Here is a 24,959-nt window from a genome sequence, read left to right as displayed (position 1 = left end):
GCAGCTGAAGGTAGCATGAGAGACAGGAAGTCAAGTGGGCAGGCCCAGGAGGTCAAGTGGGATGACTACGGGGTAGAGGCCAGGGTGGTGGTCAGCTCAGAGGTCCTTCTGCAAGGCCCAGGGACTCTGATTCCTGCTTCTGCCCCAGAGCTGAAGGGTGGGAAGAGGTGGCAGTCAGAGGCTGGATGGGAGGACACCACTGACTCCGATGTTCTAAAGCCCGGTGAGCCACAAAGGGAAGAAAAATGGAGACAGACAAGCAAGGTGGGCTCTGGGGTTTTCTGACAGAGAAGCAGCTGAAAGGGCAAGGAGGAAGATGAAGACGTTGAAGTAAAGCCGACTGTGTAAGTATCTGAAGCAGTGTACAAAGTGAAAGAAAAAGTACGAGCAAATAAGTAAACGATTTAGGTAAAGGAACCCTCAGGAAGTGAGACAGTAAAAGACAAAATTAGGACGAAAGAATTTGCCTAAAGAATTGAATGTAGCATCCCAAAGGGGCAAAAAAGGACAGGAGGGGGATGGGTGTCCTTTCTACAGAGGAGGAAGCAGCCTTTGGGGAAGGAGCCAGAATCCCCGGCTGCCTCCACCCGGGAGGGACTCGGAGGAGAGGTGGGAGACAGAGAGGATGGAAATGGATAGGGGGTACTGAAGAATGGTAGAAGGCCCTGGGAAGAACGGCGACAGACCTCTGTCATCCTGGGCAGATCCTGCCAATCATTCCCTTTCCCTGAGTAACAGAAATGTCGCTGAAAGTTTACTAGGCACAAGAGTGCAGAGCCAGGGTACCCCGCGCCCCACCTCCTGTTGCCTCAAACAGCCCCAAGAGATGCAAGCACATTTCCTCATTTAACAGTACCACATCTGGGGTTCAGAGAGGGCAGTTCCTCACCCAAGGTCACACAGCAATCGGGCCCTTTTTAGGGCGTGGAGCGACTAGTAACGCCCGCTCCAGAGGGGCTTCACTCCTCGGGGGGCCCTCTAGGGGAGGAGCCGGCCCAGCCCCTCCTGCTCCCCGCCCCCGAGGGGCGGCCCAGGGGGCGGGCGGAGGAAGTGAGCGCAGCGGGGAGGAATGCGAGCGGGCGGGGTGCGCCTGCCCGGGGCGGCGGGGACTTTTGGGCTGGCGGCTGGGGCAGCGGGAGAGGCAAGGCCGAGAGCGTGCGATGCCTCACTTTACCGTGGTGCCGGTGGACGGGCCGCGGCGCGGCGACTATGACAACCTCGAGGGGCTCAGTTGGGTGGACTACGGGGAGCGCGCCGAGCGGGATGATTCTGACGGTGAGGGCGCGCCCGGATGGGGCCTTGGCGGGGACAGGGGAGCGGGCCACAAGGAGCCCCGCGCTCCCACGGAACACCTGGCTCGATCGCGCACACGTCGATGCGGGCCCAACTTTTCGTAGTCTGCGCCTCCGCTCCCAGTCCCTCGCTCCGCGAGCGCGGACACGGTTTTCCTGGGCCCCGGCGCGCCCGCAGTCGGGACGCCTTCCCAGCCCAGCTCCTCCCTTACTGGCCGCGGGCGGGGGCTGCAGACGTGGCCGACGAAAGAGGCTCCCGCGGGGCCGCTAGGCGCATGAATAGCGGCCCTTCCGGACTGGGAGCATAGCCGCTGCTTGGACCCCAGCCCCTTCACCTTCTGTGAACCGCTTCCAGCCTCTTCTCTCTTCGCCTCCCCATTTGTGCTTCACCGCCTCTGACCCTAAGACTCCCCCTCCCTTCCCCTGTTCCTGTGCCTTCCTAAATTCTGGCGGGCTGGAGAGGAGAGCGTGCCTGCCGAGGGGGTCTGTGCGTGACTTCCTGTGCGCTGTCTCGTGTTGATCCCCTGATAGATATGTAGGCACAGTGGGCGTCTGAGGAGCATTCACAGGGAGTCGGGCTCGTCTAGGTGCTTTATGTGAATTGACTCACTTAATCAAACCAACTCCCCCCATGGGATAGGCCCTGTTACACTTAGGAATGGGTGACTGAGACAGAGAGCAGTCATACTGTTTGCACCAGGGGATACAAACCCAGGGCTAGAGACTCCTGCACCCTAACTCTTAGCCTAGGTATTAGAACCAGGCCTGAAGGGGAGCCCCCAGGTGGCTGTCCTTGCACGGCCCACTCTTGCAGTGTGTGTCTGCATGAATAGTGTCATATGCATGTGTCACTGCACTTGTGCAAGTGGTGGAGCCTTTATCACAGGGTGGAGGTGGCCCCAGGGTAGCATATTTTCATGCCCACTTTCCTGCAGGGGTGTCACTGATGAGAATGGTGATATGACTGATGACAGGTGCCGGTGTCTGTGACTGACCATGATGGAGATATGCAGAGAACACATGTGTGGTGGCATGTGTCAGGTGATGCAATCTTGACCTAGCTCCGTGTTGTCTGCGGTGGTAACTGAGGTGATCCATACCCAATGTGGGTGATGGCTATATGCGAGTCACCCGATCGCCATGTGGGAAGATGGCACAGATCACTGGCATGGGCTGTGGGACCTCATGGGACTTTACAGGCTGGACAGCTGTATTCATGCACACATCCCAGCCCCTCCGATCCTCGCCCTGTTCCAGTGGTCAGAGCAGGAGCCGGCATCCCTGCTCCCTTTAGCTCTCCCAGAGGCTGGGCTGGACTGCATCCCTAGGATCAGCCTGGACCAGTGGGCAGGCAAAGCTGAGCCTAGCCTCTGGCCCCGCCTTGGCCTCTCACAGGGTGACAGGAGGGACCTGGAGCCACATTGGCTGAGTCCTGCCAGGTCCGTCCTGGCTGGGCCAACTCCTCCCACACACCCCTCCTCCTCTTACTCCTTTTCAGTCAGACCTTGACTGTGTCTGCGGTATGGGGGACACCCTGCGCCCTGGTAAGTGATGATGATTCCTCTTGGCAGGGACTGCAAAGGGTTGGGAGCTCACTAACAGTGAGCCTTAGGTCCTTCTCATGGGGTATCCCCAGCCTGGCACTTCGGTCTCTCAAGGCCCACACTTCTGCCCAAGCGGCATACAGGTTCTAGTACCCCTGGCAGATGCCTGTGAGCACAGGGATCCAGAGTGTCATCTGGATCCCCATCTGCAGCTGGTGTATTCACAGCTGTGGCCAGGAACACACATATATGTGTCCTTCACAGGCAGCCCCCAGGCCCAGGCCATATTCTGGTTCACCAGGGATTTCAGGTGGTATCTGAGCAGCTTCAGCCTGGCAGGCATGCCCAGACCTGCCCTGGAATTTTTAGAATAGCCGAGGGCAGTACAGGCACCCAGACATTGCTGAGAGTGCCCCCCCACTACGCCCACACACACATATTCCCACAGTCCCCATGGGAGCTGCCCTTAAATGAGGCTTTAGGGAACTCCAAGAAATGCCTGCTGGGTGTCTGGCACCAGACCGTCCCTTTTCTGATTGATCCGGGCAGTTAGAAGAGTGGGTGTCACTATCTTTACTTCATAGAAGAGGAGGCCGAGTCAGCACGGAGAGGGTAAGCAAGTCGCCCTGCGTCACGGAGAGGAAGGTCAGAAATCCAAGTCAGAGTACCAGCCATCTGAGCACCAAGAGCCCTGGGTATGTGCACTCTGGGTGCATCCTGGGATGGATTGAGGCCTAGAATAGGATTAGCAAACCTGTAGCTCAGCTTCTACCTGGCTCTAGTGGATTCTGGGACCTAAGTTTGGCCCTTCTACTGGGTGACCTTGCCTCTGAATGTCTCGGAGCCTCACTTTCCTTGCTACTAAAAAGGAGTAAATGGTATCTCCTGGAGCGTTGCTGTGAGGACTAAGGGCAACGCTTGAAAGGACTTTCAGGTGCTGTGGAGTCGTGGTTGCAGGGACAAGGGATCTGCTGGGTCTTAGAGGACCACCCACGCCAGTTTTGGGGAACTGCTTCCTTCCTGGCTCTGAGTTTTCAGGATACTAGTTCAGCCTCTTCAGAGAAACAAAGCAACAATGGTGAGGCAGTCTGCAGTGCGTGAGGTTAGAGTAATTTATATTTCCAGCCAACTTCACAAAAGGACCAGAAGAGATACACAATGCCTCTGCTGGCAGGCTTCGCCCCTTAGTGTCTCCCCAAAGGACTTAGCCTCTGAAAGATCAAAGTCATGCAGAGGAATGGGGCAAGGGCTTGGTGACTGCATCTAAGGAATAAATTTAGCTTGGAGATTCCCAGCAACCAAGGCAAAGGGAACAAAATGAACTCGATAGCTGCCATTTGCTGAAAAAAATGAAGCATCTGACTTATTTAGGGGGTCTATATATATATATATATTTCCCCCCACAGAAATCCAAGAGTACTTTTCAGACACTCTTCACTGAGGGGCCATCAGTGTAACAGACAGAGTTGCTGGGTTTTCAGACTTTTCTTGTGGCTCCTTATCCTGGTCCTGAATAAGCATCAAGGGCACAGCAAGTGTCGGAGGGTGTCCAAGGAGCTTATGTGACCCCCACATGGCTTTAACATGGCTTGGTGGGCTGGCTTGACCTCTTGCTGCCTTTGTCAAGTGTGCCATTGGTACTGGCCTTCACACAGCCTCAGAGCTCATGGGACTGAGCTGCTTGGCTCACTCAAACACAGAGAGTTCAGGCTCCTAGAGGAAGTGATGTATTGTTTTCACGTGTTATTCGAAGGAAGAGGGACTTTGCCCCAGAAATTGTCATCAGCTTTACCTGTCAATCTCCTTGGGTAATAAAGAATCCACAGTGCAGCACCTGCTGAGTAGTTGTTGGCTTTCAGAAGGCAAGTTATGTCTCATACTGATGGCAAGAGGATGTATCAGATGGCGGAGGATGCCTCATTCAGCATTCTTAGCTGCAAACAGGAGACGTGAAATTATAGACTAACCAGAAAAGGCTGGCAGGTAGCCCTCACAAAACCAGAGAGGGCCAGTGCATGGCCCGAATACCCTACTAGTCTGGGTCCGTGATGACACTTCTGTCAACACCAGGCCTGCACTGCTGCCAGAGTCACTGCAACACCAACCTGGCGGCTTTGAACCAAGATGTCAGCTTCCCATTTGCTGAGGCCTACAGCTACCAGACTGTCTGGAGGGAGGAAAAAAACAAAACCCAACCACTCAGAGACTAGAAAAGGGCTACTTGGTGCCTTCCACCTGCTTGACGGGAAGTTGGGAATGTCATTTACTGAGCCTCACAAGGGACGGCTTGGAAAAGAGGAAAGAGTGCAAACGCTGGGCAGCCCAGAGAAATCAGCCAAGCTTAAGAGTTGAGGCAGGTGTATTTAAAAAAAAAAAAAAAAGAAAGAAAAAGATGCGTTTGGTTCTTTTCTACGCGGTTTCTTTGCAGCTGAGACACTGTCTCACCAGCCTAGGGGACATATCGGCCTCACACCTAGTCTGAGCAAGCGTCCGGGAACTGGAGGCAGGGAGGCCAACAAGCGACTCCTGCCAGCAGTCCCTGCGCAGTCCTAACACCAACCACCCGGGCTTTCGAACAGGACCCCAGACGGCATTTTGGGCCCACTTCCGCTCTCTGGAGAGCTGGTGTGCCCCTCCTCCCAGCATGCCCCTGGCTGCCCCCCAGGAGGCCCCGCCCAGTGCACGGTGGGGCAACTAGCATGGCGGCTGACGGTGCCCTGTGTGGCTTCATCTACCTGGAAGGCAGCACCTGGGTGGACCCTGAAGGCACCAAAGTCTTGACCCCCGTCTCACTGGGTATTCCAACTGGGCTGGGAAAATGGGATTTGGGGGTCTGAGGGCGGGCTACGCCCTCCGAGCTGGCTCCGCCCCTTGGTGTTAAACACGTGCTTGGGCATGTTGGGGGCCTTCCCACAGTTTCCTGTGCCGGAGGAAATGATGCGCTGCGTTTTGGTAATTGGCCACTCAGACAACACTAACTCTTCTCGGAGGCTGGTGGATTTGATGGAGAAACTGCTAACGCTGGCCCCCAAAGTGCTCCATAGAGGTGACGTGTTGTCGGCTGGCCTGCTAGGGAGCCAGCAGTGCATGCTGAGGACTCGGGAGGTAGTCCCTGACGGGGGTTCTGTCCTCTCTCCACAGGACCCGGCAGCCACAGAGAGAGCAGCCCTTTCCTCTGCCCCTTGGAGGCTTCCAGAGGAAGCGAATACTACGACAGGAACCTGGCACTGTTTGAGGTAGTTGGAGAGATGGGCGGGCATGGGCCTGTAGGGACCCAAGCCATCGCAAAGAAGGCAGGCTGGACAGTTGTCCTCTTTATGTCTTGGCTCCTCCTCCACTCTCCCCTCGTCTGTCTCACCTTCTTGGCGACCAGGCTGTGGTTCCCTTGGTCATTTGAACTGACAATGTTTTCCTAGAGGAGTGACCACTCACGAACCCCCCCCCACCCCCCCCGGAGGTATTCACCTTTGATTTCCCTGCAGCGCTTCAGCAGGGCGACCGCCTCAGGATTTCCCTTCTCCCCTTCGCTCTGGGACTCTTGTGGCCCTAGACCTCTCTCCTCTGTCAACTCTTCCTTGTCCTTCCTGGTTGGTGCTCCCGACCCTGTCCCCCTCAAGTTCACTCAGACCCGGCCCTTCTCACTGGATCTGCCCCCTTTCTGGAAACATTCCCAGTTTTGTGCTTCTGAACTTGAATTTTATCCTTTTCAGACTCAAACTCAGAAGTTGGATCTAGATTCAGAGCATTGGTTTAGGCCCCTAAACTTAGACCCACGCATTCAGCTGCCCCCCTGGAAGTCCTGTGAGCTCCTCAGTGTCCTCATGCCCCCCAAAGACCTGCATCTTCACTCTTTACTCCAAACCACTTCCCACTTGTGTGGGGGGTTAGGGGAGAGCTGGCATATGGGCACAGACTATATGTGGGTGTAGGTACATGGAGACATGGCGCTGGAGAAGTCATAGACCCCCCTGGGGGATAGGGGGGGTGGGGAGTCTGAGCTCTGGGAAGCCTCCTGACTTGGAAGAGCAGCAAGTTTCTGCAACAAAGACCTTGATCTGGCTCCACCTGAGGATAAGCTAGGGGGCCAGGCTCCCACTTTGGGGATTGAAGTGGGCTACTCTCAGGGCCTGGGACTAGGGGTGGGGGCCATCTAGAAGGATCAGGGTTTGAGCAAATAAGAGAGACTTTCCTTGCCCCAGACATTCTCTCTGACTTCCTTGGTTTCCTGAGGTAACTAGGGGTAGCTTTTTTGTGGGAGGGTTGAGGACAGATGTGGGTCCCAGTGGCCCACTCATAGCTGGGAGGTGGCCAGGCAGAACAGGCAGGATGAAACGTGTCATTCCCCTGTCTGCCAGCCATGTCCTGTCCTGGGCTCTCTCCCGAGGCAGGTATATTTCACAGATGGGTTGGTAGTGTTTGTAACTAAGGTGGGGCAGAAAGAAGCAGCTGCTAGGCTGAGCCTTTCAGTGCCAAATGCTGGGGTGTGGTGCCCACACTACCCAATTGACTGGCGTAGGTTTCCCCAGGCAAAAGCCGTGATGAGTCCCAGGACTGCCTTGGGGCTTGGCAAGGGGCCAGAGGCCAGGCTGCTGGCTACACACAGGTAGCCTGACGCCAGCTGGGCCCATTGCCAGACCTCCCTGTGGCTCTGTTTACAGGAAGAGCTGGACATCCGCCCAAAGGTATCATCTCTTCTGGGCAAGCTCGTCAGCTACACCAACCTCACCCAGGGCGCCAAAGAGCATGAGGAGGCTGAAAGTGGGGAGGGTACCCGCCGGAGGACGTCCAAGGTGAGTACGCCAAGGGCAGCGGAGGGGGCACTCCTGGGAAGACAGGCTCAACATCACAGAATTGGCAAGTTCCCCACGTGGTTGTGAGCGTTCCAAGGGAAGTGGGTGCCAGATGTGGTGTGCATGGAGGATGAACACTGAGCCCCTTGGACTTAAGGGGACAGAGGGCTGGAGGGGGCAGACAGCCAAGGAGGCCCTCAGAACTGACAGCGAGAGGGATAGCTGCCTTTACTCAGCCCCCTCTGTGAGAAGCATAATCCTGGGTTCCTGCAAGTCATCACAACAAAGCTGTGAGGCAGGTGCTTTTATTATCCCCATTTTACAGACGAAGACACTGAGTGTCAGGGGTGTTGAGTAGCTTGCCTAAGATGACTGAGCCACCCAAGATCAGTGTGTAACCTGGGGAGACACATTTGTGGCTTTATTGTGAGATATGCAACTATGTAGAGGGCCAATCACTAGCATCCCATCAGGGTGGATAAGGATGCTACCTTTGGAACCAGGAGCATGGTTGTCCCTTGGGGCTGTGTGACCTAGAGTCAGTAACCAAATGCTTCTGCGCCTTCCTATGTTAGCTTCATTGGCACACCGCTCCCAGGTTTCTTGAGCACCTGGTGGGGGAGGGGATAGGAGCATAAAGAGAGGTCTTTAGAGGTCTTTAGAAACATCAGCGTGTGGTTGCCTCTCATATGCGCCCCAGCCCAGGCATGTGCCCTGACTGGGAGTCAAACCAGCGACCCTTTGGTTTGGAGTCTGGTGCTCAATCCACTGAGCCACACCAGCTGGTATATGACTTTGCTGATCTTAACTCCTTTGTGGGAAGGGACTCAGTCCAACTGAGGGCTGGACAAGGAGCCCTCCTCTACCTTCTGACTCCCTGAGATCTGGGAAGCAGCTGTGATCGGAAGGGGCGTGGGTCCAGCGCTAGCTATGGTATTCTTGCTGGAGGTCAGCACAAGCAGAAAGAGCACTTGGTTGGGATAAGCCAGGCCCCCAGCCTTAGACCTGCTTGTGAGTTTTGGGCCTTGCTGGGCTGGACCAAGGGGAGAGGGTAGAGCAGGCTGATGTGCACCCCTCACCTTGCTTCTCTGAGACAAATCAACCCACACTTCAGAGAGGGCAGCTGAGATCTTGAGGTCGCACAGATCTGACCTCCACCATATCTTGCTGGTGGGGATTTTGCTGGCATTTTCTGTACTGCGGATAGCAGAGAACCCTGGCTGTCTGTGGCTATTCAACCCTGCAGTGAGGTCTCAGCCTCTAGATTGTTGCCTAATGTGGGTAGTAGGATCCTTGGGTAAGTGCCTCTTCCCTGGTCCCTTAAGGCCAAGTCCGGGGAACTGTGGTTGGGAATAACAAGGTCCCTGAGAAAGGCTGCAGTACAGGTGGCTCTCCCTCGCCGGGAACACACCAGTGCCTTTCCCCTCCTTTCCTGTAGGCACGTCGTTACCTTTCTCTCCCCTAAGCTCCAAGGGCCCTTCTTGTTTTCTGAGCCCATTTCTTCTACCTCTGTGGCTTTCTAAATAAACTTATTTTTAAAAGACTTTATTTACTTTTTAGAGGGAGGGGAAGGGAGAGAAATATCAGTGTGTGAGAGATACATTGATCGGTTGCCTCTTGCACGCCCCCAAGTGGGGAACCTGGCCGCAACCCAGGCCTGTGCCCTGACTGGGAATTGAACTGGTGACCTTTTTGGTTCACAGGCTGGCGCTCAATTCATGGAGCCACACCAGCCAGGGCAAACTTTTTTTATTATAAAAAAAGAAAAAGAAAAGAAAAGCTAGTGCACATCCCAACAAGCGTTGGAAGGAAGCCTGGGCTGGTAAAGGGGTGTGGTCCCTTGGCCTTCTGAGGAGCCTGTGAGGATGCTGGGGTCCACCCTTAGCTTACCTGCCCAGCTCACCTTAGAGTAAGGATGTGAGAAGGTGCCTGAGGGTCCCAGTTTCAGTGATTTTTCCATCAAGGAAAGAGAAGCCTGGTCAAGTCTACAGTGAGTCAGTAGGAAGCTGGGGGGAGGGGGCCACTACGCTGCGGTCCTTACCCAGGGTGGGTCTGAGCTGGGCCACAGAAAAGTAAGGCTTAAAGCAGGAAGGGCAGGCCTCCAATCAGACCATGCCAAGACCCTACGCAACCTCTCCACAGCAGCCACTGCACTTGGCTCTGGCCTTGTGACCTTCTGAGGCTGCCAGAGGTTATTTGGAGATGCAGAAAGCATTTCCGGCCCTGCCCTTTCCCACACTGCCTTTTTTCCAGAGTGACTCAGCCTAGAATTGAAGTGGGGCTGGGAGCTGCCGCTATACAGTGGGTGGTCCAGGGTCTCTGAAAAGGGGTCAGAGAGCCCAGATGAGGTATGTCTGTCACCCACACTGTGCAGGACACTTTGAGGAACCATTCATTCTTACTCGGGACCTTGTGAAGTCCTTCCGGCTGCACACAGATCCTGACCCAGACCTGAACCCTTCAGGGGAGTTCCTGTGGCCACATAGTTCTCTCCCCCACCCCAGTTCCAGGACCGCAGACTTGGCTAGGGCTCTGGTGGAAGCTCTTAAGCTTCACTACCCCAGGCTGCACTCATGGGGACTCAGTTCTTCAAGGAGGCACCTTCACCTGCCCTGCCTCTGTGCCTCAGCCTCTGCCCTGGCCTTCTAGCTGGCCGCTATTCTGCCCTTAGGTAGCTGAGAAATCCCACTTGCATATGCCCATTGGACCTTCTTCACCTGCACCTTCCACTTTTTCTAAATGAATTTATTGGGATGACGTTGGTTCATAAAACCATACAGGTTTCAAGTGTACAGCTCAACAAAACATCATCTGTACGCTGCACCCTGGTCTTATTGCCCCAAGCAGCCTCTTTCCATCCCCATTCTCCTCCCTTTGCCCACCTCCACCTACCTCCCAGCCCCCTTTCCCTCTGGCTATCATCACACTGTTGCCTGTGTTTTATATATGAGGCCTGTCCAGAAGGTATCCAGCCATGTAATATGAAAAAGAGAGATATTTACTGAAGAAGATACAAGAAACACTGTACACAGGACAATGATGCCTCAGTCCCATTCAAAGTAGGCACCTTGGGACCTCATGCAGTTCTCCCAGTCACCATTAGCTGCCCCACGTATTTTCCTGAATCTCATCAACAGTCTGAAATCTCTTCCCTTTCAAAGGTGATTTTAGTTTTGGGAAGAGCCAGAAGTCACAGAGCATGAAATCTGGGCTGTAGCTGAGTCACCTGGTCATTTCATGTTTCACCAAAAAACTGCACAAAACGTGATGCATGAGCGGGCACGTTGTCGTGATGAGGCTGCCAATCACCAGTTGCCCATAGCTGCGGCCTTCTGAATCATCCAAACAGTTTCTTCAGAGAAATGTTCAAGCTTAAAGCAAAATTTGATGCAGATTTGTTGCTCTACTCGCTCAGTCATTTCAAATGTGACAGCCACACAGTACGCGTGCTCACTCAACGGCATCTACCTCCCCCACTGACTAGCACAGTGCAGCTGTCATTGTTCACAGATTCCAGTCCACCCTCCTTGGCTGCCAGGTTACATCGATGTCATGCAAACCAGTCTCATTGTATTAATAATGGCTGGACTTTTTCCGGACAGACCTCGTGTGTGTGTGTGTGTGTGTGTGTGTGTGTGTGTGTGTGTGTGTTCCCTTAATCTGCTCTTCAACCTTGAGTCTCTATGTAGGATTTTCCTGACACATTGTCCTAGGGGCCTTCCAAGGCACCACTCACTGGGCTCAGGAGCACCTTTTGGGTACCTGCAGGGCCCGCTGGTGATACAGCAGTGAACAAGCCAAGTCTACCCCAGTATGGTCATGAGACATTCGAGTGAACGGTAACCATGACCTGTAAGTGACCGCTGTGATGGAAGGGTGTATCAAATGCTGAAGGGCTGGAAGAGGAAGTGCCAACTCTACCTAAGGCAACCCAGAGTAACTTCCTGGAAGGGGCAATACAGTTAAGCCTCCAGAAGGTTTATCTAAAGAGGATCGTGCCAGGCAGTAAGGCAGGACCGACCCTCCCAGGGAGAGTCCTGAGCATGCGGTGGTTCAGAGGCTCTGAGGGACCTGTGTCATCGGGGACTGAAATTGACAATGAAGGGATGGGGCACACTGGGTGGCCCGAACCAAGGAGTCCGACCCATGCCATGGATTACAGGATAGGCAGTACAGAGCGTTTTGGGAGGGGCGCTGACACTGGACTCGGTTTTCAGAGCCTGCTATGGCAGCAGAGAAGGAAGCAGTGTGGAGAGGCTGACAGGCCCAGCAGGGCGCCATCCAGTTGCCCTAAGCGTAGTGCCTCAGGTTCGAGGGACTAAGGCAGAGGCAAGGCAGGCTGGTCTAAGAGCTTGAGAGGCACGCTGGATAGAACTTGGTGTCTGCCTGGACTGGAGGGGGTGGTTGGACCGAGGGAAGGCCAAGGACAAACTCTTAGATTCTGGCTTGGGTGGCGTGGGGCCTGCTGGGTGAGAAGGTGGAGATCTGAGACAGACCTCTCTCCAGAAATTTAAAAGAAAAGAGGAAGGAAAGGGGGCAGTACCTTGAAGAGGAGGTGAGGCTCCAAAGCCCACACATGGCATTTTGAAATGAATTAGGGTTTATACCCTCCCAGTCCCAAACTATCTTCATACATGAAAAAGTCAACATAAACACTTTAGCTGTCACCCTGCCCCTGTGCTCCCCAGGACTCCACCCAGGATTCACTCTCCAGCTTGTTCTCCGCAGAACCCCTTGGGGACTGCTGAGCGGCTGAGTGACCAGCTGCTGGGGCCTTCCGGGGTGCACCTGGGCCCCTCTGACGCTCTCTGTCTCCCCCGCCCCTCCTGCTGCACAGGCACCCAGCATGGGCACCCTCATGGGGGTGTACCTGCCCTGCCTGCAGAATATCTTCGGGGTGATCCTTTTCCTTCGGCTGACGTGGATGGTGGGCACAGCTGGCGTGCTGCAGGCCCTCCTCATTGTGCTGATCTGCTGCTGCTGTGTGAGTATCCTGGCTGGGGCAGGGCCACAGCCACCTGCCGAGACTTGCCCGCTGAACTGCTCACGTAGGCCCTCCTTCCCACAGACCTTGCTGACGGCCATCTCCATGAGCGCCATTGCCACCAATGGAGTGGTTCCAGGTGGGTGAGCACTGCCCTGGGCCTGTTGGGGGCGGTGGGTCCAGAATCCACACTGACATACCCAGAACCCTCATTGCTCCTGCCCTCAAAGCAGTTCTTCGGTGGGGTCTCAGTTCCTGAATCCGTGACAGTTGTGTCACGTAGGAATATCCTTGCTTGACAGAATTTGAGATATCTGTTGTGTTTGGGGATTTTTGTTTGTTTTTAAATGTGGGCTGGGAAGTGTTAGGACTATCTGGCTGCAACTCTGTCACCCCATTAATTGCCAGGGTAGATTCGGCTGATCTGGCTGGCTAGGTAGGGGTCCCCTTCCTCCCTCACCCAAAAAATAAAATATTAAAAATAAAAAGGGGACTGAGGCTGTCAGAAAAGGTGACAGGGGTGCACCTGGTGGCCCCTGCCAAGGAGTCTGGTCCACACTATGGATTATAGCACCATGCAGAGGGTTTCAGCAGGGATAATGACACTGGGTTTGGTTTTCTTTTCTTTTCTTTTTTTTTTTTTTAAGGTTTTATCTAGAGAGGAAGGGAGGGAGGAGGAGAGGGAGAGAAACATCAATGTGAAAGAGGAGCACCGATCAGTTGCCTCCCATATGCTCCCCATTCAGGTATTGAATCCACAACCCAGACATGTGCCCTAACTGGGAATCGAACCAGTGAACTTACATCCCAAGAGACAATGCCCAACCAACTGAACCACACCAACCAGGGCTAGACTTGGTTTTCAGAGACCCTGTTTATTAATTTACTCCACAATGTATTTATATCAGTATGGACTCCCAGATATTTATTTTCTTTGAATCATAACCTAGTAATTCATTATTTATTTTATTGCTCGAACTGTTCCACTTCGCCTGTTTAACTATTCAGTTTGGCTCCTGTGCCTGTGTCTGGATCCTTTTTATTTTTATTTTTTTAAGATTTTATTTATTTAGCCCTGGCTGGTGTGGTGTAGTGGATTGAATGCCAGCCTGGGAACCAAAGAGTCACTGGTTCGATTCCCAGTCTAGGGCACATGCCTGGGTTGCGGGCCAGGTCCCCAGTAGGGGGCACATGAGAGGCAACCACACATTGATGTTTCTCTCCCTCCCTTCCTCCCTCTCTAAAAATAAGTAAATAGTTTTTTATTTATTTATCATGGAGAGGGGGAAAGAAAGGGAGAAAGGAAGGGAGAGAAACTTCTATCAGTTGCCTCTCCCACATTCCCCTTCCAGGGACCAAACTCACAACTTACACATTTGCCCTGACCGGGAATCAAACCAGTAACCTTTTGCCTTGTGGGATGACACACAACCAGCTGAGCCATATCAGTCAGGGTTGAATCCTTTTTTGAATTGATTTTATTTATTTATTTTTAGAGAGAGGAGAAGGGAGGGAGAAACATAAGGAGAGAAACATCAGTGTGTGGTTGCCTCTCACACGCCCCCTACTGGGGACCTGGCCTGCAACCAGGCATGTGCCCTGACTGGGAATCGAACCATCGACCCTTTGGTTCATAGGCCAAATCATAGGCACTCAGTCTTCTGAGCCACACCAACCAGAGCTGGATCCTTTTTTTTAAATAACAGTTTTATTAATATTAGTATAAAAATAGTAGTGGGGAAAGGCAATATATGTTTACCCATAAGAGGGCTTGCAAGTGCACAGAAATGTAGAAAGGAAAATTGGATGTACTCATAATACCACTATTCTGAATTCGTTACTATGAGCCTTTTGGTACATGGTCTTAGGATCTTATAAAGTATTGATGTGTTATTTTCCCAAACTCTATGTGTCTGTATTTCCAGAATGTTGGGAAAAGTTTTTTTTTTTTTTAGTGGGATTGATATTGTATTATCTAATTGTGATTATTTTTTCTACTCTTAGAGTCTACATTTTTACTGTTATATTATTGTCATGAACAGCCTTGCACACGAATCTCTGTTTATACCCCTGGCAGTTCCCTTAGGAGAGGGTCCTGGAGGTGGATTGCAGCATGAAACGGATTGATGTTTTTTTTTAATATTTATTTATTTTTTAGACAGAGGGGAAGTGAGGGATAAAGAAAGGGAGAGAAACATCAATATCTGGCTGCCTCTTATGCTCCCTCTCTTGGGAACCTGGCCCACAATCCAGGCATGTGCCCTGACCCGGAATCGAACCAGCGACCCTTTGGTTCTCAGGCTGGCACTCAATCCACTGAACCACAGTGGCCAGGGCAGGGATTAACCGTTTTAAAGTTTCTTGATCCCTGTTCCCGGATTTTTCACAGAGATGTTTTATTGGGCGCAAATCCAACTAGCAGCACGCCTCTGCACCCTCACCGGCTCTGGGGCCCATTGTTGTCTCTGTCGATCTTGCCAGGGGTGCTGGGCTCTGCTGGCAGCACAGACTCAGGGCAGGAGCGTCAGCCATGAGAACTCACCCAGTGGCAGGCCCTGTGCTGGGCCCTAGGGACAAAAAAAGTTGACAAAACACAGTTCCGGCCCCGGTCTGGAGGGATCAGACTAACAGACACAGTCCTCGGGAGTGGTGAGGTGTGGTGAGAGAGGACGTGCCCAGCCAGTGGAGGCTGTGGGACTGGCCTAAGTGCAGGGACTCAGGGGACGGTGGGCCACTTAGGCACTGCTGCAGGCCTAGAACTGCCTAGCAAAGTCGTTTTATTGGCTTGCACTGGGCATTGGAGCCCAATGAAGTGGGGTCCAGCTCCAGCCTGGCTGCTTACTAGCTATGCGGCCTTAGGCAAATCTTTCCAGCCTTCTGCTCATCTGTAAATGGGAAGATTCATCCCTGTCCCTCTGGGTGGTTGTGAGAGGTTGTCAGGGAGGAGACCCCCTTGAAGAAGAACCAGCCTTGACCTGTGTACACTTTCTCTGTTGTAGCTGGGGGCTCCTATTTCATGATCTCCCGCTCTCTGGGGCCAGAATTTGGAGGTGCGGTGGGCCTGTGCTTCTACTTGGGAACAACATTTGCAGCGGCCATGTACATCCTAGGGGCCATTGAGATATTGCTGGTGAGTCACATGAGGCCCTGGCCACTCTGGTCTTGTCCGGGCAGTCCCTTTCCCACAGGCCCAGGCTGTCCGTGCTTCCTCACCTCTGACCAGGGCCTGGGGCATGTACTGTGGGAGGCCTCCTTGAGGGAGAAAGGTCTCTGCTCCAGCCAGTCTTCCCTTCCACCCCTTTCCAGTTTGGACCATGCAGGGAAGGGGCCTAGCCTGGCTGCCTTCACCTTGGCCTTGGATGTTCCATTCACTTAGGCCCTGGTTCAGCCATGGCTGAACTAATGCAAACTATTGCATTTAACTAAGTGACAGGTCTTGGTGGTGACGCAGAGGCCACCTCCCAGGCATCTGTGGGCTCCGGCCAGGTCTGTCTCCCCCAGACTTCCATGCTAAGCCCTTCAGATCCACCTTATCCTTGTCCCTAAATCAGGGTAAGCAGCCACAGGACCCTATCTGGAGGTCACTGTCCCCTCTGTGAGCCCAGTGCATGTTCTGACATAGCTTCCCACTCCCCACTGAACTGCCCCAGCTGGTGGGAGAAGACGTGGGGGGGCCCTGGGGATCACAGGGTAACAAGGGCCCCCCCCAACCCCCCCCTCCCGGGGATCCAGACAATAGGAGCTGGTTAGAGGAACTGCTTGGCTCCTCCCATCTCCAGGTGCTCGCCTGCAGTGTGGACCCTACGGGGATCTGGGAGATTGTATTTGGTTCCTGTTCCCCACATTCCTGCATTTATTATTTGGGTTTCTTCTGTAAAGAAAATTCATCCTTTCGCCGTTTACTTATTTATTCAACCATGTGTTTATATCAGTATGGACTCCTGGATATTTATTTTATTCTTGGCTCATGGGCCAATACTGTCATTATTTATTTTGTCGCTCAAACTGTTCCATTTTGGCTGTTTAGCTCTTCACTGTTCTAGATGACGCCTGTGTCTGGATACTTTTTAAATAACAGCTTTATTAAAATATAATTCACATACTGTACAATCCACTACCCACTTACAGTATAAAATGTAAAGGTTTTTAGTATATTCACAGACCTGTGCACCCATCACCACAATCCACTTTAGAACATTTTCATCGCTCCAGAAAACCCATGCTAGTCACTCTCTGTTCCCCGCAGCCCTAGGCAGCCATTGACCTGCTCTCTGCCCATAATCAATCAGATTGACCTGTTCTGGACTTTTCATATAAATGGAATCATACAGCCCGTGGTCTTTTGTGGCTGGCTTTTTCTGGCTTCTCTTTTTTTAACAATAGGATTCACTCTCTAAATAGGAAACTTGAAACTTCTGTATCTGTCTCTTGTTTCAGACCTACATTGCCCCGCCAGCTGCCATTTTTTACTCGACAGGCGCTCACGACTCGTCCAGTGCCACCTTGAACAACATGCGCGTGTACGGGACCCTTTTTCTCACCTTCATGACCCTGGTGGTGTTTGTTGGCGTCAAGTATGTGAACAAATTTGCCTCGCTCTTCCTGGCCTGTGTGATCATCTCCATCCTCTCCATCTATGCGGGGGGCATCAAGTCTATTTTTGACCCTCCCGTGTTTCCGTAAGTAATCTGGGACTACATCCGGGCGGAGCTCTGACAGCCTTCCCTAGTAGAAGGCCGGTGATGCCCTGAGTCCTGGAGGCTGCAGGGTGGAAACAGGTTGGGACCTCCAGCCGAGCAGGTGATGGTACTTCCCTCTCCCCGCAGAGTGTGCATGCTGGGCAACAGGACCCTGTCCCGGGACCAGTTTGACATCTGCGCCAAGACAGCCATGGTGGATAATGAGACAGTGGCCACCCGGCTGTGGAACCTCTTCTGCCACAGCTCCAATCTCACTGCTGACTCCTGTGACCCCTACTTCCTGTTCAACAATGTGACTGAGATCCCCGGCATTCCCGGTGCAGCTGCCAGCGTGCTCCAGGGTGCGTCCTCACTCCTGTCCTCCTCCTCCTGACCCACGGGCCAAGCAGGAGGCAGGGAACGAGCGTGGACGGAGAGTAAATCACAGAGCCATCCTTGTGTGGCCAGCTCACGAATGGGGGGCAGGTCTGGCTGCCTTCCAGGCCCAGTGCTGTCCTCTCAGCCTGGCCCCTGGCAGCTAGGCTTTGGGTGAACAGAGCCTGTTTGGCCAGGGTCCCAGCCCTGCAAAAGCCCCCTGAAAGTTCTGGCAGCCTCTCTCTCCCCTGCCACCAGCCCCTGGCGCTGCCCGGGATTATTCTCCAGGAGCCATAAAGGGCTTCTGTCTAGGAGGCAGGCAGGGACAGGGCTCTGGCTTCCGCAGCCTTTGCCTGTCAGGCTTCTAGCCAGACAGCTCCTTCCCTGTGGCTGAAGCCACCTCCTCAGCCCCCAGGGCCCCTCACATCTGCAGCCTCTGGTCGGGCTGCCCCAAGTGTCCCTGGGAAGTGGGTGCGGCTGCGGTGGTGATGATGCCGCTGCCCCTGCAGAGAACCTGTGGAGCACCTACCTGGAGAAGGGTGAGGTCGTGGAGAAGCACGGGCTGCCCTCCACAGACGCCCTCAGCCTGAAGGAGAATCTGCCCCTGTACGTGGTGGCTGACATTGCCACATCCTTCACCGTGCTGGTTGGCATCTTCTTCCCCTCTGTGACAGGTAAGCCCCTCTGCCCGCCCGCCCAGCCCTGCCCGCTCTCCTGGGGAGCCCCTAAGGGAATCTCATTGGTTTTGGAGGCATCATGGCTGGCTCAAATCGCTCTGGTGACCTCCGCGACGCCCAGAAGTCCATCCCGGTGGGGACCATTCTGGCCATTGTTACCACCTCCCTTGTGTGTATCCTTTCCCGGGCCTGGGGCCAGCAGGGAGTGGGGCGAGAGGTGCTTGCCTTCTTTTCAGTCACTAGTTCTCCTGCCCAGACGCCACACACGCATGTGAACATGTGTACCTTTCCCCTCACACTCACCACACGCTCAAGTGTGTGCACAACACAAAACCCTCAGCTGTGGGTACCCCAGCTGGGTCCTGGCTAAGGCTAGTGCGAGGGGCACGTGGGTCCTGTGTGGGCGAGGAGTGGGGGCAGCAGTGGCAGTGGAGGCCCGGCTTTCCTTGACGTGGCCGCAGACTTCAGCAGTGTGGTTCTCTTTGGCGCCTGCATCGAGGGCGTGGTACTCCGGGACAAGTGAGTGAGCTGGACCCCTCCCTGTGGCAGGGGCCCAGCTTCTGCCAACTCTGACATGAGCCCCCCTTGAACACGTGGTCCCACATATGTCCTCAGGCTGCTGGTTGCCAGTGGTAGTGTGTGCCACTGGGTGGGTCAGGCCCCACTGGGACTTTTGGTTCTTAGAGAATGGTGACATCAGAATAGGTCTGGGACAAGGAGAAAGGACAGGGATGGTGGACTGGACTTCAGTGCTGAGGGACGAGAGCTCTGCCCACCGTAGCCATCCTTCCTAACGCCTGAAATCCCTGACTCTGGCGGCCCCACCCAGGGCCTGGGGGGCTCCTTGCACATAGCATGGCCTAAGCCTGGCCCCTGCAGGTACGGCGATGGCGTCAGCAGAAACCTTGTGGTGGGCACATTGGCCTGGCCTTCGCCCTGGGTCATTGTCATCGGGTCCTTCTTCTCAACTTGTGGCGCCGGTCTACAGAGCCTCACTGGGGCACCACGCCTGTTGCAGGCCATTGCCAAGGACAACATCATCCCCTTCCTCCGGGTGAGCCTTTTTGTACTCTCCCCCAGCCTGGGTGCTCCTGGCCCCTCACACGGGCTGGAGGGTAGGGGATACAGATGCATTATATTCTGCTGGGGCCCATAGTGACCCCAGGGCCACAAAGCCATCATGTGGAGTTTCTGAGAGCTACCCTGGCCTGCTGTTGGCAGAGGGACTGGGGCCCAGAATCCTCGTGGCCAATCTGTGGCTCACTCAGAGCAGAAAGGCCCGAGAGGTAGGGGGCAGAGAAACTTGTGGAACCTATTGGGAAAGGCATGGATGTGGCCTGAGCCCCAGAGGAGGGACTTGGGGATGCTGGAGGCCAGGCTGTGGCTTGTGACTCGAGGTGTGGAACAGGGGTATGGGATCAGTGTCTTCCCTCTCTGACCCCACTGACCCTGGTGCGTGCAGGTATTTGGCCATGGGAAGGCGAACGGTGAACCAACATGGGCACTCCTCCTGACGGCACTCATTGCTGAGCTGGGCATCCTCATCGCCTCCCTTGACATGGTGGCCCCCATTCTATCCATGTGAGCTGGGGGCCAGGGCAGGGCAGGGGGGTGGTTTTGGGAAAGGCTCCTTGAACCCTCGAGCCCGGGGCCTCAGCCCCGTGACCCTGTCTGGTGCTGAGGGTGCAGCTGGGAGACATGCCAGGCTGTATGGGGAGGTGTGTGTCTGGCAGAGCTCAGCCTACCTCTGCATTCAGGAGAGAGCCTGACACTGATGCAGAAGACACCAACAGGCCCCGCAGCCCACCCTGGGAGATGCCCAGAGCAGGCTGGAGGCCACCCTTTGCTCCTGGACAGGGCAGCACCCGTTCCATGGCGCCTTGATGAAGCCACCATTGCCCCATCTGTCTGTCCTCAAAGTTGTTTTCTTGTCAAGTTCTGGAATCAGCTGCACATTTGAGCCTGCCAGTGTCCTACAGGAGATGGCCAGCATGTGGCAGTTTCCAGGGTCCCTGTGGTCGCTGTGTTCACTACTTTCTGCCAGTGTTGGGGCTGCTCCGTCACGCTTCACACGTCTTGCTCTACTGCCCATGCTCCCTCTTGCTTGTTTGGTTATGATGGGACCACCCTTCACTGGCCCACTCACCCTGAAGGCCTGACAGGCTCCTCTTCCCCTCACAGCAGCCCCCCACCCCAGCCACAGTCAGGCCACAATGAACTTTTGTCCCCCCAACACGCCTCCCCCCTCCACTGCCCAGCCCTGCCTACACAGAGTGCACACCTGAAACTGCGCTTGCCAGTCGTCGTGGGAGGGGACCCCTCACTGCCCAAGCCACAGGGTATATCTCAACCTTTACCATGGGCTCCTCCTGGCAGCCCTGACGGGACTGACCACTCCCCCTCACGGGGGTCCTTGCCCCCTGACATGCCCTCTGTGGTACGTCCTTCTGCCTTTTTGCCTGCCGTTCTCCAGCCAGTCGAGGGTAGGAGTTGCTGCCGCTCCCCTCAGCTCTCTACTCCTCAGCCGTCTTCCGGGAGGGTTCACACCGCAGGCCTCGCCACATCCACACAACATCCCGCAAGTGTCTCCAGTACACCGTCTTCAAAACAGCCCTTGTTACCTTCTCCCTCCCTGCTCCGCCCCCCCTGCCCGACAGCCCCTAATCCAAGCAGTCGCCGGGCCCGAATGTTGTCCAGCCATCTCCACACACTGAGCCCCACTGGGCACCACCCTCGTTCACAGCTTCACAGCTCCGCGCTCGCCCTTTCTGCCACCTGCTGCCCCTCCCCACCTCCTCTGCCCGCACACAGTTGCCCGCCCTCTAAGCCCTGGCTCTGAGGACACCGCGAGGTAGTCCTGCCTGCCTCAGGCCTGGGAGTGGGTGTTGTGAGGTTGTGAAGACTGGCTCAGCCCACGCACGATAGGGACGTCCGGTACCTGGCTGCCGAGGAGGCCGCTCTGTAGCAACCGACCCCTGTGACGCAGGTTCTTTCTGATGTGTTACCTGTTTGTGAACCTGGCCTGCGCTGTGCAGACGCTCCTGAGGACCCCCAACTGGCGGCCCCGGTTCAAGTACTATCACTGGTGAGCACCCGCTGGACCCCTGAGCCAAGTCCTCTGGCATAAGAGCTATTGGGGAAGCCAGGAGCCCATTCAGGATGACATTTGAGTTTCCTGGGCTGCAGTTGCTATTGGTGAGAAATTGGGGGGCTGGGGAGCTTGGCCTGGGGCCATACTGGTCTTTCCCTGATTCTGGCTCTTCCCCACTCTCTGGTGCAGGACGCTGTCCTTCCTGGGCATGAGCCTCTGCCTGGCCCTGATGTTCGTCTCCTCCTGGTACTATGCCCTGGTCGCCATGCTCATTGCAGGCATGATTTACAAGTACATTGAGTACCAAGGGTGAGTGAGAGGTTGCCGCCTGGTCGGGGCAAGCGGGTGGTCTGTATGTGGGGAGGGGAGGAGCTGAACCATCCTTTGCCAGCCACCATAGGTGCTGGGGCTGGTGGCCTGTGACTCGGGGTCTGGCCCCCGCTTCATCTCCCATATACCTACCTGCACAGAATCCCCTGGGTGGGACCATGGGCTCACCAGCTTATGGTGGCCTCTGTAGGGCTGAGAAGGAGTGGGGTGATGGGATCCGAGGCCTGTCCCTGAGTGCTGCCCGCTATGCGCTGTTGCGGCTAGAGGAGGGGCCTCCTCACACCAAGAACTGGCGGTGAGTTCACGCCCAGAATGGCAAAGGCCACTCTAGGTTCTCGGGGGCACTGTGAGGGTAGGATGGTTGGGAGTTGCTGGCTTCCCCTCCCTGGTCCCCATTTCCCATCCTGGGGTTCCCAGGGGTGCCATCCCGCTTGTTGAGCCCTGGGATCTCTGCTCCCCGAACCTGTGCGAGCCTGTGAGCTGAGAAGGGAAGAAGAAAAGGGGCTCCTTGGAAACCTCTGGCCTTGGCCTCACACTGCCTCCCCGTCTGGCCATTGTAGGCCTCAGCTGCTGGTGCTGCTGAAGCTGGACGAGGACCTTCATGTGAAGTACCCACGGCTCCTCACCTTTGCCTCCCAGCTGAAGGCAGGCAAGGGCCTGACCATCGTTGGTTCTGTCATCCAGGGAAGCTTCTTGGAGAGCTACGGCGAGGCACAGGCTGCTGAGCAGGTACCTGCTACAGGGGGTGGGGAGCTGAGCCGCTCTAGAGGTGTCCAGGCTGCAGCTGGCACAGAGGGAGGACCAATTCTGGCCAGCCAGGTGGACAGCAATGCTGCCATCTAAGAGCTTGAGCAAGGATGGGTGTTGCTGTCCCATCTACAAAACATAGTCCCTGGGTGAGCAGCTTGCTTCTTCCCTTCCCCAACCCCAGCAGAGGGGATGCTGACGGCCTTGAACCTGCTGTGTTCCCCACAGACAATCAAGAACATGATGGAGATTGAGAAAGTAAAGGGCTTCTGCCAGGTGGTGGTGGCCAACAAAGTGCGTGAGGGGCTGGCCCACCTCATCCAGTCTTGCGGCCTGGGCGGCATGAGGCATAACTCTGTGGTCCTGGGCTGGCCCTATGGCTGGCGACAGAGTGAGGACCCACGTGCCTGGAAGACCTTTATTGGTACGTGAGGGGCCAGGGCCTGGGCTCAGCCGGGGGGGACAGGGGCCGGGACTCAAGTGAGAGCAGGGCTGCAGGCTGGCAGTCAGCAGTGTCCTTCCTCCCCAGACACCGTGCGCTGCACCACGGCTGCCCACCTGGCCCTGCTTGTGCCCAAGAACATTGCCTTCTACCCCAGCAACCATGAGCGCTACCTGGAGGGTCATATCGACGTGTGGTGGATCGTGCACGATGGTGGCATGCTCATGCTTTTACCCTTCCTGCTGCGCCAGCACAAGGTGGGCCTGGGAGGTGGGCCCGGGTGAAAGAGGCTGGGCCCTTGGAGAGGTGGGGTGTGACTGTAACACCCGCCTGCTCCGGTGCCGTAGGTTTGGAGGAAGTGCCGGATGCGCATCTTCACGGTGGCCCAGATGGACGACAACAGCATCCAGATGAAGAAGGATCTGGCTATCTTTCTGTACCACCTACGCCTGGAGGCGGAGGTGGAGGTGGTGGAGATGGTGAGCCACCCGCCCCAGTGTGGCCCCGTGGATACCCTGCCCCACAGAGCCCAGTCCTCATGGCCCACACTCTCCCCAGCACAACAGCGACATCTCTGCATATACCTATGAGCGGACACTGATGATGGAGCAGAGGTCCCAGATGCTGCGGCAGATGAGGCTGACCAAGACAGAGCGGGAGCGAGAAGTCAGTGGCCTTGGTTCAGGGCATGGGCGGGTGGCTGGGTCAGGCCTCTGGAGACACCATCAGATGGGGGCATCAGAATGAGTTGCCCCAGCCCCACCTATGTCAGTGCCCATGCCCCTAAGGCCAGATGGCCCAGCCCAGCCCTCTGTTCCCATGGCACTGAGGCTGCCTCCTGATTTCCCTCAGGCCCAGCTGGTCAAGGACCGGCACTCAGCCCTGAGGCTGGAGAGCCTGTACTCAGATGAGGAGGATGAGTCTGCAGCTGGGGCTGACAAGATCCAGATGACATGGACACGGGATAAGTACATGGCAGCTGAGCCCTGGGACCCCAGCCACGCCCCTGACAACTTCCGAGAGCTGGTGCATATTAAGCCGTGAGTACCACAAAAACAGACCAGCCACTGTGGGGCCTGGGGGTAGAGGGTGGACAGGCTCTGTGGGTGGGCCAGGGGTGGGGCCCATCATCAGCTACATTACCTGCAGGGACCAATCCAATGTGCGGCGCATGCACACCGCCGTGAAGCTCAATGAAGTCATTGTCACACGCTCCCACGATGCCCGCCTGGTCCTACTGAACATGCCCGGCCCACCCAAGAACAGTGAGGGTGATGAGAACTGTATCCTTCTGTGGAGAGGCAGGCAGTGGGGAGGTGGCCAGCATGTGAGGTTAGTGTGGGCACCCCTGGGCAGGGGGTACCAGATTACCCCAGCTTTGACTGACGGGCCAAACTTCCCTGGGTTCCCCTTGGTCCTGGTGCTGCTTCTTTGACCTGACGATCTACAGACATGGAGTTCCTGGAGGTGCTGACCGAGGGCCTCGAGCGGGTGCTGCTGGTTCGTGGCGGTGGCCGTGAAGTCATCACTATCTACTCCTGAGCCCGATACAGACTTGTGGCCTAGTGTGGAGGTGTTCAGGGTAGCACCCCCTCCCAGCACGCATCTGCCAGTCCTGCTTTGGCCAGCCCTGCCCTGGACCCTGCTATGGAGATTGGGCCTGGGCCTGGCATCAGAGATGGATCCAGGGTCCTGAGGGACCCTGAGAAGTTCAGGGACTTTCCCCGCCCACACCCCGGGAGGCCTGCCCTGGCTGGAGAAGACTGGTGGGGGCTGACATTGGGTTTGAAGGCAGCCAGCCCAGGAATGCTATTTATTGAATATTTATTGTTGGGATGTCACCATCAGAGAGGAGAAGGGTGACAAGGGAGGGGGTCCTACCCAGCCCGCCTGCAGAAGAGCTGGCTCAGGCTACTGTGGGCAGGGACCCCCACCAAGCTGAGCCTAATGGAGCCAGCCAGCTGAGGCCTGACTTTTTTCAATAAAACATTGTGTACTTCTGGGCCTC

At 55.4% G+C, this 24,959-nt stretch overlaps 1 protein-coding gene across 5 annotated transcripts; it reads left to right on the top strand.

Annotated features, from left to right (window-relative positions):
• Positions 1 to 24,955, top strand: SLC12A4 (solute carrier family 12 member 4). 5 transcript variants are annotated; one of them, XM_036012040.1, is made up of 24 exons: positions 1 to 223; positions 5,978 to 6,072; positions 7,495 to 7,626; positions 12,464 to 12,610; positions 12,695 to 12,749; positions 15,610 to 15,740; positions 17,048 to 17,289; positions 17,437 to 17,651; positions 18,174 to 18,338; positions 18,416 to 18,514; positions 18,803 to 18,860; positions 19,221 to 19,395; positions 19,804 to 19,922; positions 21,328 to 21,426; positions 21,622 to 21,741; positions 21,953 to 22,057; positions 22,323 to 22,491; positions 22,738 to 22,933; positions 23,039 to 23,208; positions 23,299 to 23,430; positions 23,510 to 23,617; positions 23,804 to 23,991; positions 24,101 to 24,234; positions 24,402 to 24,955. In XM_036012040.1, the coding sequence occupies exons 1-24, from the start codon at positions 16 to 18 to the stop codon at positions 24,491 to 24,493; spliced, it is 3,354 nt and encodes a 1,117-aa protein (XP_035867933.1). In that variant the 5' UTR covers positions 1 to 15; the 3' UTR covers positions 24,494 to 24,955. The 5 variants fall into 5 exon arrangements, with proteins under 5 accessions (XP_035867933.1, XP_035867934.1, XP_028357549.1 ...); XM_028501748.2 differs by lacking the exon at positions 1 to 223 and adding an exon at positions 1,054 to 1,275 and having other exon boundaries at positions 24,402 to 24,925; XM_028501751.2 differs by lacking the exon at positions 1 to 223 and adding an exon at positions 2,800 to 2,836 and having other exon boundaries at positions 24,402 to 24,925.
• Positions 24,956 to 24,959: the final 4 nt, after the last annotated feature.

Source organism: Phyllostomus discolor, chromosome 12, assembly GCF_004126475.2.
Source record: "Phyllostomus discolor isolate MPI-MPIP mPhyDis1 chromosome 12, mPhyDis1.pri.v3, whole genome shotgun sequence".
NCBI classification, from domain to species: domain Eukaryota; kingdom Metazoa; phylum Chordata; class Mammalia; order Chiroptera; family Phyllostomidae; genus Phyllostomus; species Phyllostomus discolor.
Note: the sequence above shows the minus strand (reverse complement) of the source record. Positions and strands in the feature narration are given on the sequence as shown.